The 15337-nt window shown below is 44.3% G+C and overlaps 1 protein-coding gene across 2 annotated transcripts in view; it reads left to right on the top strand.

Annotated features, from left to right (window-relative positions):
* The first annotated feature begins 1896 nt into the window (after positions 1-1896).
* PSMF1 (proteasome inhibitor subunit 1) overlaps positions 1897-15337 on the top strand; it is a 51192-nt gene continuing 37751 nt past the window's right edge. The window contains exons 1-3 of one of the 2 annotated variants that reach the window (XM_064275904.1): positions 1897-2172; positions 11518-11670; positions 13593-13675. In XM_064275904.1, coding sequence (XP_064131974.1) covers positions 2044-2172; positions 11518-11670; positions 13593-13675 — 365 coding nt within the window. In that variant the 5' untranslated portion in view covers positions 1897-2043. The remainder of the gene's footprint in view (positions 2173-11517; positions 11671-13592; positions 13676-15337) is intronic. The other variant, XM_003411627.4, reaches the window with a different exon arrangement.

The raw sequence follows: 15337 nt of genomic DNA, 5'->3' as shown, positions 1-15337 counted from the left end.
TAAATGAATACCTAATAGTGTCAGGTTATGATTAATACTTTGCAGAAAAGAAAACAAGGTAAGGGGTTAAAGAGTAGAGGAAGTTATTTTCAATGAGGTGGTCAGAGAAGATGTCTGAGGCTGGTGGGTGAGGGAAGGAGTCATTTAAATGAAGAAGCAAATCATGCAGATGTTTGGGGGAAAAGCAGTGCAGACAGAGAGAGCAGTACATGCAAAGGCCTAGAGAACCAAACATGTGGAAGAACATACACAGTAGGAAGCTACTGCAACAGTCCAGGTATGAAATGCTGGAGAATCAGACTAGGGTGGAGGCAGTGGAGTTGGTGGGAAGTGGCCAGACTCAGAATATATTTTGAGGGTAGAGATGACTTGCTTCGCTGTTAGATCAGATGTGGGTGTGACAGAAGGGAAGGGAGGCAAGGCTATTGCAGCCAGGAGTGCAGGGGTTGAGGAGATAGTTGAAGGAGATGAGGTCCAAGAGGTAAGTGGCTGGGAGCAGACCATACGTAGGTCCCTGCAGACCATGAGGAGGTCTTTACTTTTCCTTTGAATGTTATGGAACTTTGAGAGGCTTTTGAGCAGAGAGGGGACATGATCTTGAGTTCTAACAGACTCTTTCAGGCTGTGGAGAAGATAACAGACTGTAGGGGGTCAGGGATGGAGGAGGGCACTTCAGAGGCTGATGCAGTCATCCAGTGAGAGATGATGGTGGCTTAGACCAGGGTGCTGACTGGAAGGGAAATCTAAATTTATTTTAATAAAAACTGTAAGAGGATTTCAAGAAAATTATTGAGTAAATAATGGTGGTGAAAATCATGAAGGTGGTAGAGAAATGATTGAAATTTGAGAAGCTCCGGTAGTGAATCAAAGGTCCCTGGGTGGTATAAACTGCTAGCTCGACTGCTAACTGAAAGGCTGGCTGTTGGAACCTACTCAGCGCGGCTGGGAAAGAAAGGTTTGGCGGTCTGCTTCCGTAAAGGTTACAGCCAAGAAAACTCTAAGAAGCAGTTCTACAGTGTAACACATGGGGTCGCCATGAGTAGGTATGACTCCAGCGTAGTCATAGGACAGGTAGTAGTAGCAGCAGGTAGTGGATCAGGATAGAGGTCAGCAGTTGTGCTCTTTGGGGGAAGGGGCTTCAAATCTTTGAGGTAGTTTTGTCATCTGCAAAACGGGGACAATAATGGAACATATCTCATAGAGTTGTTGAGAGGATGACGTAAAGGTTTTTGGCACAGGATCTAGCACACAACATACGCTTACTAAACGCTATCCTAGGAGCCAGACTGCTGTCTCTCCCACTCACTGAAGGGCCGTGTCACCCTAGTCAAATCACCGCTCCGTGGGTATCACTAACACCAATATCGTAGGCTTGGGTCATAAAGATTAAATAAATGAACACAAGTGAGGCATTTAGAATACGGCACGCAGCAAGCACTTCTTAACTGTCAACTATTATCATGACTATATTTTAGCCATATTTCCTAACCTCATTGATTAACAGCTCGGCTGCTAACCAAAAGGTCGGCAGTTAACCCACCGGCCGCAACGCTCCTTGGAGAAACCCTACGAGGTAATTCTACTCTGTCCTATGAGTCGCTATCAGTCAACTCGTCGGCAACAGGTTTGTTTTTTTTGTCAGTTTCTCCCTTTTGCGGATGAAAAGTCTGTGGCTCTTTGTAAAGGATTCTCATCACACGGACCCAACGCCCTGAGAGTAACGATCCAGTCCGCTGCGGGCGAGATGGGGATTCCAGTTTTGAAGGGCCGCGCCCCCAGCCGCCAGCCCAGTGCGGAGGTCGCCGGAGGAACCTTAAAGCGTGGCGCTCTAGTTTCCAGCCGGGACCGCGCAAGGGCGCCCGCGCGACGACGTACTTCCGGCGGCCCCGCCCCTTCCCCGGACAGCTCCATTTTGGCCGTGGGTGGAGATTGAGCTAGAGCGAGCGGAGCAGAGAAGTGTGGAGTCGTCTGTTTTCGGAGGGCTGCTCCGGCTCACCACACTCTCGCCCTTCTTTCTCCCGCCCGCAGAAGCTGCGGGCAACCATGGCGGGCTTGGAGGTGCTGTTCGCGTCGGCGGCGCCGGCCATCACCTGCGCGCAGGACGCGCTCGTCTGCTTCCTGCACTGGGAAGTGGTGACGCACGGCTACTACGGCCTGGGTGCCGGCGACCAGGTACGACGCGGAGCCTGGGGGGAGGGAGGTGCTGTCTTCTTCTCAGACCCAGAGGACCGGAGGCCGGGTCCAGAGCGCCTGCTGTCCCCGCCCTCAAGTCCGAGGCCTGGGGCTCAGGACACCGTTGGCATAGCCTGCGGTTCACGGAAGTGCCCACCTGCCCCAGCCCACCCCGGAGCACCTCACAGCACAGCTGGCACAACATGCTTTGTAAACTCAAGGACAGAAGCTCCCATCAGCACAGCCTGGCAGTCTCCCCAGGCCACGGTTGTGTGGACCTGGCACCGGGACTGGCTGTTGCTCCCTGAGCACAGCTCACCTACCTGAACTTCGCCCAGCTTCTTACCATACAGCTTAGGGGAGCAGAATCTGCACACATACACCCTCATACTGTCCTCGAGCCTCCAACAGACACCCAGATCCGCGCACGGGTATGGAGATCAGAGCTTTGACCTTAACACAGCCCCAGCCCAGAATCTCGTCTTCATTCCTCAGCGTGGGTCCGGGGAGCTCCCCTGCTCTTCACTGAACGGCCTAGTTCAGACCTCACCGCTGAGTGCACACATACACCGTGGGTATGAGGGCCAGGTAATGTTCCCTCCCCAGAGCTGTCCTACAGGGCCGGCCACTCTTGTTGCCCACTGACCCTCTGCCCACCCCAGCGCTAAGTCTGCCTGTCCTCTGGGAGATGGGTGTTTGGATTGCATACCGACTGTAGTGTATTTTTGCTCCGCTCCGTCTCGTGGGATGGTATCTACTTTTTTTTCTTAAGTGGCATGGAGGCTCAGGTTACACTTGTCCTCTACGGACTTCTGATGAGTCTGCTTTCATTCACAGTAGAAGTTACTTGGAGAGGCGTCTCCTCTGTTAGTTTATTTAAGAGGGGGTTTAATTTTCTGGGTTGGGGCCAGCAGACTGCTCAGAGGGCCAGTGTTTGCCAAGCTCAGAGCATGTTTGTGTTCCCTCTTCAGATACCTCCTGCTCCCCACCCTTGTGGGGGCGATAAGAGAGGGGAAGGTCCTGAGAGAGTGTGTGTGACTGTATCATTTCTTGATAATTAAATAAAAAGCTAAGTGGTCTACTTTTTTGTTTGGTTTTGTCTACTCTGGTACAAGTTGTGTACACAAAACTTAATTAGTAGAGCAGCGCAGCCATTGCTTCAACAAAAGTCCAGTATTGGAATTTCTCACTTGAAGTCAGCACCTCATAAGAGCTTTATTAGCAGTGTCAAGTGGTTTAAGTGGCAGGGGATAGAGATTTATAGACTTAAATTAGGGAATTTTATTTTCTGTTATGGGAATGTAAAGATTATGATGAAAGAGGGAAAATGCCTCCATGTGCATTGCTTTGGGTGCATTCGGCCCGGAGGCACTGGACTGAACCCATTGCCACTGATAACTGGTTCCAGCCCCCAGGATTTTGCCAAAGGGGACACTACCTTTACTCTCTTTGGGCCAGCCTGGTGGACCTGGCAGGGAATAGCTCCCCTCCAGACTTAGCCTAGTCAGCCAGAAGCTCTGAATTCCAAAGCCAGATGCACCTCACTTGCTGTGACCTTGGACAATTCTCAACCTTAGATTTTTCATCCCAGGGAGTTAAACTACATGACCATGCACTTTGGCTACTTTCCAACCTTCGCATTCTGGGAGGTCTGATATTTGATGTCAGGGCCTAGAGGGTGGTTAAATGCTGTGTTTGGCTAGATATCTCCAGAGCCATTCCCTCTCAGTTGCACCTGTTTCCCCGTGTTGGGGCAGCCCAGGCCGGAACATGGGTTCCAGTGTAGTGAGAGGTTATCAGCCTCTCCCAGCCTCAGGATTATCTCTTCCTCTGGAAGCCAGAGGTGATGGGGTGGTGAGCAGACCAAATTATCTATATTTCAAGAGAGAGTTCTGGTGGATTGAGTGATGTACGTGTGAAGATGTAATATAAACCAAAGGGCCCTCGACAGAACAAAGACAAACCATGTTATTAAATTTCTGGGTCCCAGAGTAAACCCTGAATCTCCAACAGTAAACATGTTACCGGGGCCCTGGTGGCGCAGTAATTAAGAGCTTGGATGCTAACCAAAAGGTCGGCAGTTCAAATCTACCAGCCACTCCTTGGAAACCCTATGGGGCAATTCTGCTCTGTCCTGTAGGGTCGCTCTGAGTCGGAATCGACACCACCGCAGCTGACAACAACGAACATGTTACAGGAAGTCTGCTGAGGGGGTGGGGCGGGTGTCGACTTTCTCCCTTCGCTGAGGGGTTTGGTAAGTTTCCCTTTGGTTTTGTGGCTCTCATTTCTGTACCTCAGGCCTGCAAGTTTCCTTGTCGTCCAGCCAGATTTTAAACCCTGCCGGCTGTGACTGCCTAATGCTTCGCGCAGTGGGTCCCTGAGCACCAGGGGTGCCCAAGAGGAGAAACTCGAAGTTCGCATTTCCTGCCCTCCCGTGGCCCTTGGCCTGTGGCGTAAGGCCTGGCTTTGCTGGCCCTTGGCTTTTCCCTTCGTCCTTTATCTCTGATGCCACTCTACCCCCCGCCCATGGACACCCGTACATGGACACAGGTCTCCCCAGGTCCACTGCTCCGTGTCTAGCTATATAAATGTCCATCCCTGAAAAAAATACGTAGTCTGTTCCGTGTTTGTTGTTTTATACAGATGATGCTAGGCTGTCAACCTTGATTTTTCTGAACTTGTCTGTAAATTATATATTTTACCTTTACCTACAACGGTACAGATAGATCCAGATCATTCCTTCCGACTGTGATATATCCCACTGTAAACATATTTTGCATTTTACCCCCACCTGGATGCTCCGGGCAGTGCTGTGCATCGGTGCACAGGTTTCTTCCAGGAGTGGAGATTGAAGTGATAATATCAGTCCAGCGGCTCTGACCTGGTATCTCATTGTTATAACTTGGGCTTCTCTGATTGCTGATAAAATTGAACAACGCTTTGTATAGTTATTAGCCACTTAATCTTTTGTTCATATCTTTTGCCAGCTTTTCACATGGGTTCCCAATTTTTTATTGTTTATTTTCCAGGCAGTCTCTTTATGTGCCAGATATTACTTTTTCATTTGTAACCATGGCAAATGTGTCTTCCTAGCCTACGGCCTGCCTGTTGACTTTGTGGTATCTGTTGTTGAACAGAAGCTTTGAATTATGAGCAATCTCAAAGGCTTCATATTTTTTCTTTTGTGGAGCTTGTTTAAGAAATCCCACCTGGAAATCATTCTGTTAGCTTTTACATTTGAGTTTTCCCTGTAGAACTGTTTCTCAAACTTTAGTGTGTAAAAGAAAAGCCTTAGAATTATTTTAAAAAGAGGCAAAAGAAAGCAAGACACTGCAACTGACAATAAAATGCATTTTACACCTACCAGGTTGGCAAAAAAGCAGCAGCTGGCATGAGCAATGTTGCTGACGGTGTACAGCGACAGGGGCTCTTTGACATTGCTGTTTGGGAGTGTAAGTCAGCACTTTTTTGGAAAACAATCTGACTTTATCTAACATTGTCAGGCTGGGGTGTGCCATAAAACCATGACCCTGGCCCTACAAACCGAGGAACCAAATCCCGTGAAGTGTTTGGTTGTACATACACAGCCTCAGCAGCTACTCCTTTTTTGTTGCTGATGTGAGTGTATCTATCACACAACTTTTGTCAGTTCGACTCTTTACAGGTGTAGAACTTGTTGACAGCGCTTACAATAACTGTGCAACCCTACCCTTGATCAGTGAGATTTTTCAATCCCCCTTAGCCCCCCTTTTTCTCCTCCTTCCCACCCCTGGTAACCACTAATAAACTTTGGTCTCTGTGCATTTGCCCTTTCTTATCTTTTTATGTAAGTGAGGTCATACAATATTTGTCCTTTTGTGATTGGCTTTATTTAGCTCAGCCTAATGTCTTCAGGCTCCATGCATGCTGCAGCATGTATCAAGACTTCATTTCTCCTGCTGGCTGAGTAGTATTCCATTGTATGCATGTACCGCATTTTGCTTATCCATTCATCTGTTGATGGGCATTTATGTTTCCACCTTTTGGCTATTGTGAATAGTGCTGCAGTGAACATTAGTGTACAGGTCTTTTTTTCATCCTCTGCTTTCAAGTCTTTTGGGTATATTCCCAGGAGTGGAATTGCTGGGTAATGTGGTAGTTCTGTTTTTCAAGGAACCGCCACACTGTTTTCCACAGCAGCTGTACCATTTTGCATTCCTACCAGCAGTTGATAAGGACTCTAATTTCCCCACATCCTCACCAACATTTGTTATTTTTTTTTGTTGTTTTTTAATCTTAGCCGTCCTGCACCAAAAAAAGCCAAACCCGCTGCTATTGAGTCGATTCCAACTCATAGTGACCCTACAGGACAGAGTAGAACTGCCCCATAGGGTTTCCATGGAGTGGCTGGTGGATTCAAACTGCTGAACTTTTGGCTAACAAAAACTTAACCACTCTGCCACCAGGGCCCAGCTTAGCCATCCTAAAAAAAAAAAAAAAAATTTCCTAGTGGGAGTGAAATGGCACCTCCTTGTGGTTTGGGTTTGCATCTCTCTGATGGCAGTGATGCTGAGCATCTTTTCATGTGTTGGGTGGCCATTTGAATGTCTTCTTTGGGAAAATGTCTACTCAAGTCCTTCGCCCATTTTATAGTTGGGTTATTTGTCTTTTTATTGTGAAACTGAAAGTTTTATATGTATATATATATATATTGGTTATTAGATTCTTATAGGCTATACGGTTTCTGAAGATATTCTCCCAAAAGGTAGCTTTTCAGTTTCTCGGTCAAGCCTTTTGATGAACAAAAGTTTTAATTTTTATGAGATTCCATTTATTTATTTTGTCTTTTGCTGTTTGTACTTTTGTTACTAGACAATCAATTGTTAAAAGGTAGGACTGACAGCATTGCCCCTGCATTTTTTAAAGAATTTTATGGTTTTAGTTTGCACATTTTAGGTCCTTAAATCATTTTAAATTTGCTTTTGCATATGGTGTGAGGCATGGGTCCTGTTTCATTTTTCTGCACATGGATATCAATTTTCCCAGCACCATTTGTTGAAGAGATTCTTCTTTCCTCATTGAATGGACTTAGCACGCTTGTTAAAATCGGTTCACCTAGATGTGTGGTTTCATTTCTGTACTCAATTCAGTTTCACTGGTCTATGTTTCTATTGTTACACAAGTACCAGGCTGTTCTGGTTACTGTAGCTGTATAGTATGTTTTAAAATCAAGAAGTGTTAGCCTTCTTACTTTGTTCTTCTTTTTCAACATTGCTGTAGCTTATTCGGGGCCTCTTGCCATTTCATATAAAGTTGAGGATCGGTTTTCCTATTTCTGTAAAAAAAAAAAAAAAGTGTTGAAATTTTGATCAGGATTGCATTGAATCTATAAATTGCTCTGAGTACTGCTGACATCTTAACAATATTAAGTCTTCCAAGCAGTGAACATGGAACCTCTTTCCATCTATTTAGCTCTTGTTTAATCTTTTCCAGCAGTATTTTATATTTTTCAATTGTTTAGGTCCTTCACATCCCTGGTTAGATTTACTCCTAGATATTTTATTCTCTTAGATGCTATTGTAAATGAAATTATTTCCCTAATTTCCCTTTCAGATTTCTCATTGCTGGTGTATGGGAACCTAACTGATTTTTGTTTGTTGACCTTACACCCTGCAATTTTGTTACATTTCTCTATTAGCTCTAGAAGTTTTCTTGTGGACTCTTTGGAATTTTCTTTAGATAGGATGCATATCATCCATGAATACAGTTAATCTTACGTCTTCTTTTCCAATCTGACCGGTCCTGAGCCATCCTTACAATCGTCGCTATGCTTGAGCCCATCGTTGCAGCCACTGTGTCAATCCACCTCACTGGGGTTCTTCCTCTTTTCCGCTGACCCTGTACTTTGCCAAGCATGATGTCCTTCTCCAGGGCCTGATCCCTCCTGATAGCATGTCCAAAGTATGTAAGACGCAGTCTCACCATCCTTGCGTCTAAGGAGCACTCTGGTTGTACTTCTTACAAGACAGATTTGTTCGTTCTTTTGGCAGTCCATGGTATATTCAGTATTCTTCACCAGCACCACAGTTCAAAGGCGTCAGTTCTTCTTCGGTCTTCCTTATTCATTGTCCAGCTTTCACATGCGTATGATGCTATTGAAAATACCATGGCTTGGGTCAGGCGTGCCTTAGTCTTCAGGGTGCCCCGTTCTTCATATAGTCCAGCTTCAGGGATTATTTGCTCAGCATACAGATTGAATAGGTGTGGTGAAAGGATACAACCCTGAAGCACACCTTTTCTGACTTTAAACCACTCAGTATCCCCTTGTTCTGTGGGAACAACTGCCTCTTGCTCTGTGTAAAGGTTTCTCATGAGTACAATTAAGTGTTCTGGAATTCCCATTCTTTGCAATGTTATCCATAATTCGTTGTGATCCACACAGTCAAATGCCTTTGCATACATAGTCAGTAAAACACAGGTAAACATCCTTCTGGTATTCTCTGCTTTCAGCCAGGATTCATCTGACATCAGCAATGATATCCCTGGTTCCACGTCCTCTTCTGAATCCGGCCTGAATTTCTGGTAGTTCCCTGTCGATATACTGCTGCAGCCCTTTTTGGATGATCCTCAGCAAAATTTTACTTGTGTGTGATATTAATGATGATGTTCTATAATTTCCACATTTGGTTGGATCACCTTTCTTGGGAATAGGCATAAATATGGATCTCTTCCAGTCAGTTGGCCAGGATCTCTTCCAGTCAGTTGGCCAGGAAGCTGTCTTCCATATTTCTTGGCGTAGACAAGTGAGCATCTCCAGCGCTGCATCTGTTTGTTGAAACATCTCAGTTGATATTCCATCAATTCCTGGAGCCTTGTTTTTCGTCAGTGCCTTCAGAGCAGCTTGGACATCTTCCTTCAGTACCGTCGGTTCCTGATCATATGCTACCTCTTGCAATAGTTGAACGTCGACTAATTCTCTTTGGTATAATGACTCTGTGTATTCCTTCCATCTTCTTTTGATGCTTCCTGTTTCATTTAATATTTTCCCCATAGAATCCTTCACTATTGCAACTCGAGGGTTGAATTTTTTCTTCAGTTCTTTCAGCTTGAGAAATGCTGAGCGTGTTCTTCCCTTTCGGTTTTCTATCTCCAGCTCTTTGCACACGTCATTATAATACTTTGTCTTCTCAAGCCACCCTTTGAAATCTTCTGTTCAGTTCTTTTACTTCATCGTTTCTTCCTTTTACTTTAGCCACTCAGTGTTCGCGAGCAAGTCTCAGAGTCTCCTCTTATGTCCATCTTGGTCTTTTCTTTCTTTCCTGTCTTTTCAATGACCTCTTGCTTTGTTCATGTATGATGTCCTTGATGTCATTCCACAACTCCTCTGGGCATCCATCACTAGTGTTCAATGCATCAAATCTACTCTGTAGATGGCTTCTAAATTCAGGTGGATAGACTCAAGGTTGTATTTTGGTTCTAGTGGACTTGCTCTGATTTTCTTCAGTTTCAGCTTGAACTTACATATGAGCAGTTGATGGTCTGTTCCACCATCAGCCCCTGGCCTTGTTCTGACTGATGATATTGAGCTTTTCCACCGTCTCTTTCCACAGATATAGTCAGTTTGATTCCTGTGTGTTCCATCTGGCGAGGTCCATGTCTGTAGTCGCCATTTATGTTGGTGTAAAGGTATTTGCAATGAAGAAATCATTAGTCTTGCAAAATTCTATCATTCGATCTCCGGCATTGTTTCTATCACCAAGGCCATATTTTCCAACTACCAGTTCTTCTTTGTTTCCAACTTTAGCATTCCAGTCACCAGTAATTATCAATGCATCCTGATTGCACATTCAATCAATTTCAGACTGCAGCAGCTTGATAAAAATCTTCAGTTTCTTCATCTTTGGCCTTAGTGGTTGGTGAGTAAATTTTTAACAATAGTCATATTAACTGGTCTTCCTTGTAGGCATATGGATATCATCCTATCACTGACAACGTTGTATTTCAGGATAGATCTTGAAATGTTCTTTCTGACAATGAATGTAACCCCATTTCTCTTCAAGTTATCATTCCCAGCATAGTAGAATATATGATTGTCCAATTTAAAATGGCCAATACCTTTCCATTTCAGCCCATTAATGTCTAGGATATCAATGTTTATGCATTCTATTTCATTTTTAATACTTTTATTTCTTTTTTCTTATTGCTCTGGCTAGGACTTCTAAAGCAGCATTGAATAGAAGTGGAGAGAGCCAGCAACCTTGTCTTGTTCTCTGTTTCCAGGGGAAAGCTGTCAGTCTTTCTCCATTAAGTATAATATTAGCTGTTGGCTTTTCATATATGCCGAGTCATACTGAGGAATTTCCCTTCTATTCCCATTTTCTTTAGAGTTTTCATCAAGAAAGGGTGTTGGATTTTATCAAATGCTTTTTCTGCATCCACAGAGATGATCCCGTTGATTCTCTTCCTTTGTTTTGTCTATGTGGTGTATTATGTTGATTGATAATTTATTCTAGCATTCCTGGAATAAAACCTATGTGGTCATGGTGTATGACTTTTTTAATATGCTGTTAGATTCTCTTTGCTAATATTTTGTTGAGGCTTTTTGCATCTATATTCATAAAAGGTAATGGCTTGTAGTTTTCTTGGGGTGTCTTTGTCTGGTTTTGGTAATAGGGTTATGTTTTGTTCATGGAATGAATTAGGGCGTAGTCCTTCCTTCTCTATCTTTTGTATGAGTTCAGACAGTATTGGTGTGAATTCTTCCCTAAATATTTGGTAAAATTCCCCCTGTGAAGCCGTCTGGCCCAGGACTTTTTTTTGTTTGTTGACCTTGTACCCTGCAGTTTTGCTGAATTCCTCTATTAGCTCTAGAAGTTTTCTCGTGGACTCTTTGGGATTTTCTGTATGTAGGATCACTAATTCAATCTCGTCATCTGTTATGAGTCTGTTGAGTAGAATCTGTATTTTGAAAAAATACTTGGTGATCCTGTCACAGATGGCCCAAAGTCCAAACTTAAAAAGCAATGCCTTAGGATTTCGCAGTATTCCTTGAGATGATTGACTTATTCTTGGCACAGGGACAGAGGGGAGATGATTATAAAACAAAGGCTGCAGATTTTCGAAAGGTTATGGTGTTGTATCATGAAGGCAGTTGGATATGGAGAAGAAAGCAGTATACCAGGAGTCCATGGGCCTGGGTCCCAGACTTCTAACTTGCTGTGTGACCTTGGACAGGTCACATCTTTTGACCTCCATGACCTCATCCTGTGAAGTGAGGAGGTGGGATTAGATTATCTGTAAGGTTCTTTATAGCTCTGTGTTCTGAGATCATGGTCTGCCTCCTCTCAACCCTGGGTTTCTTCTCAGCCAGGTCCCAATGATAAGAAATCAGAACTGCTGCCAGCTGGGTGGAACAACAATAAAGACCTATACGTCCTCCGATATGAGTCTAAGGATAATTCCAGAAAGCTGCTTGTGAAGGCTGTCACTGTAGAGAACAGCGTGATCATCAATGTGCTGGTGAGTCTCCGGAACACGTGGGGCCTGCTGATGGGAGTGGATACTGGGATGGCCCTTTAGGCACCTGTGTCACAGTACAAATCAAGAGCCTTAAATGTTTGCGGACCTTTACCCATGATCCCACTTTTGGAACTTTATCCTGAGGCGAGAATTCCAAAATGCAGAAAAGGTTTGTGCACAAAGATGTTCATCACCTGGTATTATAAAAGCAGAGGCTGTCCCTGGGTGGTGCAAATTGTTAACACCCTTGGCTCCTAACCAAAAGGTTGGAAGTTCAAGTCTACCCAGAGGCATCTTGGAAGAAAGGCCTGGTTATCCACTTCTGAAAAATCAGCCATTGAAAGCCCTATGGCACACAGTTCAACTCTGGTACACAGGTGGGTTTGCCGTGAGCCGGGGGGACTCAGTGGCAGCCAGTGGTGATGGTGTACATCCACAGGGGAATGATCGGGTTAATTCAGGTTAATCATTCAGTGATAGCGTAGAAGAAAGCTGATTGTAGCCCCAGTAGGGAGCACTGCTGGTGCGATGGTTAAGTGCTTGGCTGCTAACGGAAAGATCACTGGTTTGAACCCATCAGCTGCTCTGTGGGAGAAAGAAATGGCAGTCTGCCTCCTTAAAGATGACAGCCTTGGAAACCCTGTGGGGCAGTTCTACTCTGTCCCTGTAGAGCTGCTATGAGTCGGAGTCCACTCAATGGCAATGGTTCATTTTGTGGCCCCAGTGGCCCACTTATAGTTCCTTAGATAAGCCAAGCTCTTTGCTGCCTTAGAGCCTTTGCTTTCCTCTGCCTGGAACGATCTTCTTCCACCATCTGCCACCTCTTCACAGATACACACCCTCCGCCATTCCTTTAGCCTGGCCATTTCCCTATTATTCTTCACTTCCTCAAAAAGTTTAGTCCTGACTACCCACTACCACCCACCAGAAGAAGCTGAATTTTGACTCTTTACACCATCATTTTATTTTCCTCTCTGATACTTATCACAACTTGTAATTCTGCACTTACTTGTGTTTGGTTTAATGTCTGTCTTTTGCCACTGGACTATAAATGCTATGAGGGCAGTGACTTTGTTCTGTCGAGTTTTGTCTCAGTTGTCTGTGTATATTCATTTAGAGTATCATGCTGTATGTGTTTTACTGCACCTTAACTTTTCCCACTCAGTAGGTTTTGGAGGTCTTTACGTGGGACTGCATATAGATGTACCTGATTCATTTTAACTGCTATGTGGTGTTCTGTAATATGAGTATGCTGTAATTTATTTATCCTTCCCCCTTTTAATGAACATTTAGATCTTGTATGAAACAGGGTTCTTAGTTGTAAACAGCAGAATCCCCTCAGGTTAGTGTAAGTAGAAAGCATTTATTAAAAGAACTGGAATAGTTCAATAAATTGTTGGAAGGGCTAGAGAAACAAGTTCAAGTGTAGGTTTCCAGGAACAGTGGCCTAAACCATGCCGTGGAAGCCGCTGCTGCTGTCATCACCCCCAAGCATTACTACTGGCTAACATTGCCAGGCCTGGTGCCTGTTCTTCTCAGCCGCTAATGCTGTGGCCCCTGCCACTCTGCTGCTGCCCTCATTAGCAAGTTGTCTGCCCCTTGCTGGGCCTGTTTCTCCATGTTGCTCGCCTCCAAATTGAGGTTGTGTATCCATTTGACACCTCAGTTAACATACCAGGGTTGAGCTGGGAAGTAGATTTTCTTGCCTCTGCCTTGAAAAGACTGTTCCTACGTCAGAGGTGCCCGAAGCATTAGATAGGGATTTCATTTACTACAGACAGTTCTGTCTGTGTCTCTTCGTGCACCGGTGTATTTCTTTAAGTTGAAAACATAATTGTTGTTCTTCTCTCTCTCCCTCCTTCGCCCACCCATTAGTCCAGAAATGCCCGCAGTCTCATTTTTTTTTTTCCCCATTTTTCCAGGAATGTGGTTCACAGCAGGTGGCAGACTTGACTTTGAACTTGGAGGATTATATCGATGGAGAACACCTGGGTGATTTCCACAGGTACTTCCAAATGCTGTCTTTTCCCTGGGGAAAAGGAGAGGGAGCCAGTGGCAAGATACAGGAAATGGAGCGGAGGTGTCCAGAGAAGTGAGGAAGGCTAGCAGGAGGGTCTTCACCCCTAGGCACAGTCACGTCTCAACTCTTTCCTATTTTTAATGTATTTGAAGAAAAAACTCACATAAGAAATCCTACACAACATAAAATGGTGCAGACGAATCCACAAGAGCTGCAGTGGGTACAGAGTAGAGGTGGGGCTGGGCCAGCGGGTTCAGGCGGGGTGGGCTTCTGGGTTCAGTCGGGGTGGGCTTCTGGAAGGAGGTTTGCCTCCTCAGGTCCCCACTCCACCCTCAGCTTTTTATTTGGAAAACTTCAACTCCACAGAAAAGATGAGTTGCAAGAATAGTACGGTGAACACCCATATACTCATCACCTAGACTCACCAGTTTTTAATATTTTGCCACATTAGCTTCATCTTCCTGTATGTTTTTTTTCTTTTCGAACCATTTCAGAGTTAGTTGTAGACTTTGTGAACCTTCACCCCTAAATATTTTTGCATGTATCACCTTGTTTTTACAAGGGCATCTTCCTACATAACCCTAACCCAGTTATCACACTCAGGAAATTTAGCGTTGATACAGTAATATCATTTCGTACACAGTCCATGTTCAGATTTAAGACTCCAGGTCAGTTGTTTTGCAGAATGTCAGTTGTTTCCTCATGATTGAACTTACCAGATGGTTCCCTCATCGTTTGATTCAGCTTGCACATTTTCCACAAGAACACTGTATAGGTGAGGCTGTGAGATTCTCGGCGTTTTACATCAGGCTTGTGGTGTCTGTCCTTATTGTTGATGTTGTTGGCTAAGACGGTCTTCCAGGTTTCTCTGTAGTAAAGGCACCTGTTTTCCTTTGTGTTTAATAAGTAATCTATGGGGTTATACTTGGAAACTACGTGAATATTCTGTTTCCTAACGGTTTTTCACCCTATAGTTTTAGCGTTTATTGATGATTCTTGCCTGAATCAGTTATTACTGTGGTGGTTAGAAAAGAGTGATTTTCTGTTTTTATCATTCTTTCTATATTTATTAGTTAGCATTCTTTTCTAAAAAAGAGCTTCCTATTCTCGCCTTTCTTCTTTACTTTTAATTTTTTAAATATCTGCATGGGCTGTGGATTCTTCTTTATTCAATGTTAAAATCAATTCCTGTCATTTTGAATGCTCACGCTGTCCCAGAGCTGACCAGTGGGAGCCCCTTGAAGCTGACTCCTGTGTCCTTTTGACATGTCCCGTCATTCTTTGAGCATTTTAGAATTTCCTGGCAGAATAAGATGTTGTCCTTTGGCATGCCCCAGCCCTGGAATCACATTTTGCTTTGCTTGCCCCAGCCCTGGAATCAGTTATTTCTCTAAGGACCTGTGATTTCTGTTAGTGAGGAATAGTATTTAGAAACCCAAATCCAGGCTCTGGGTGACACTAAGGTGTCATTGCTTCTAGGCCCTTTCAGTGGACAGAGCTTGGAAGCTTTTTTCCTTAAATCACGAGTTTCTACTGATACCTCTGATTCTAATTTAACACCACCGAATTCTTCTCTTACATCCCCTTTTTCTTGTGGTGAGAACCTTGATTCCTGAAAGCGTCAATATATTTACTCATTTGCTTCAT

The sequence above is a fragment of the Loxodonta africana genome, chromosome 24 (genome assembly GCF_030014295.1).
Source record: "Loxodonta africana isolate mLoxAfr1 chromosome 24, mLoxAfr1.hap2, whole genome shotgun sequence".
Classification (NCBI taxonomy): Eukaryota; Metazoa; Chordata; class Mammalia; order Proboscidea; family Elephantidae; genus Loxodonta; species Loxodonta africana.
This window is presented reverse-complemented; position numbering and strand designations above follow the sequence as displayed.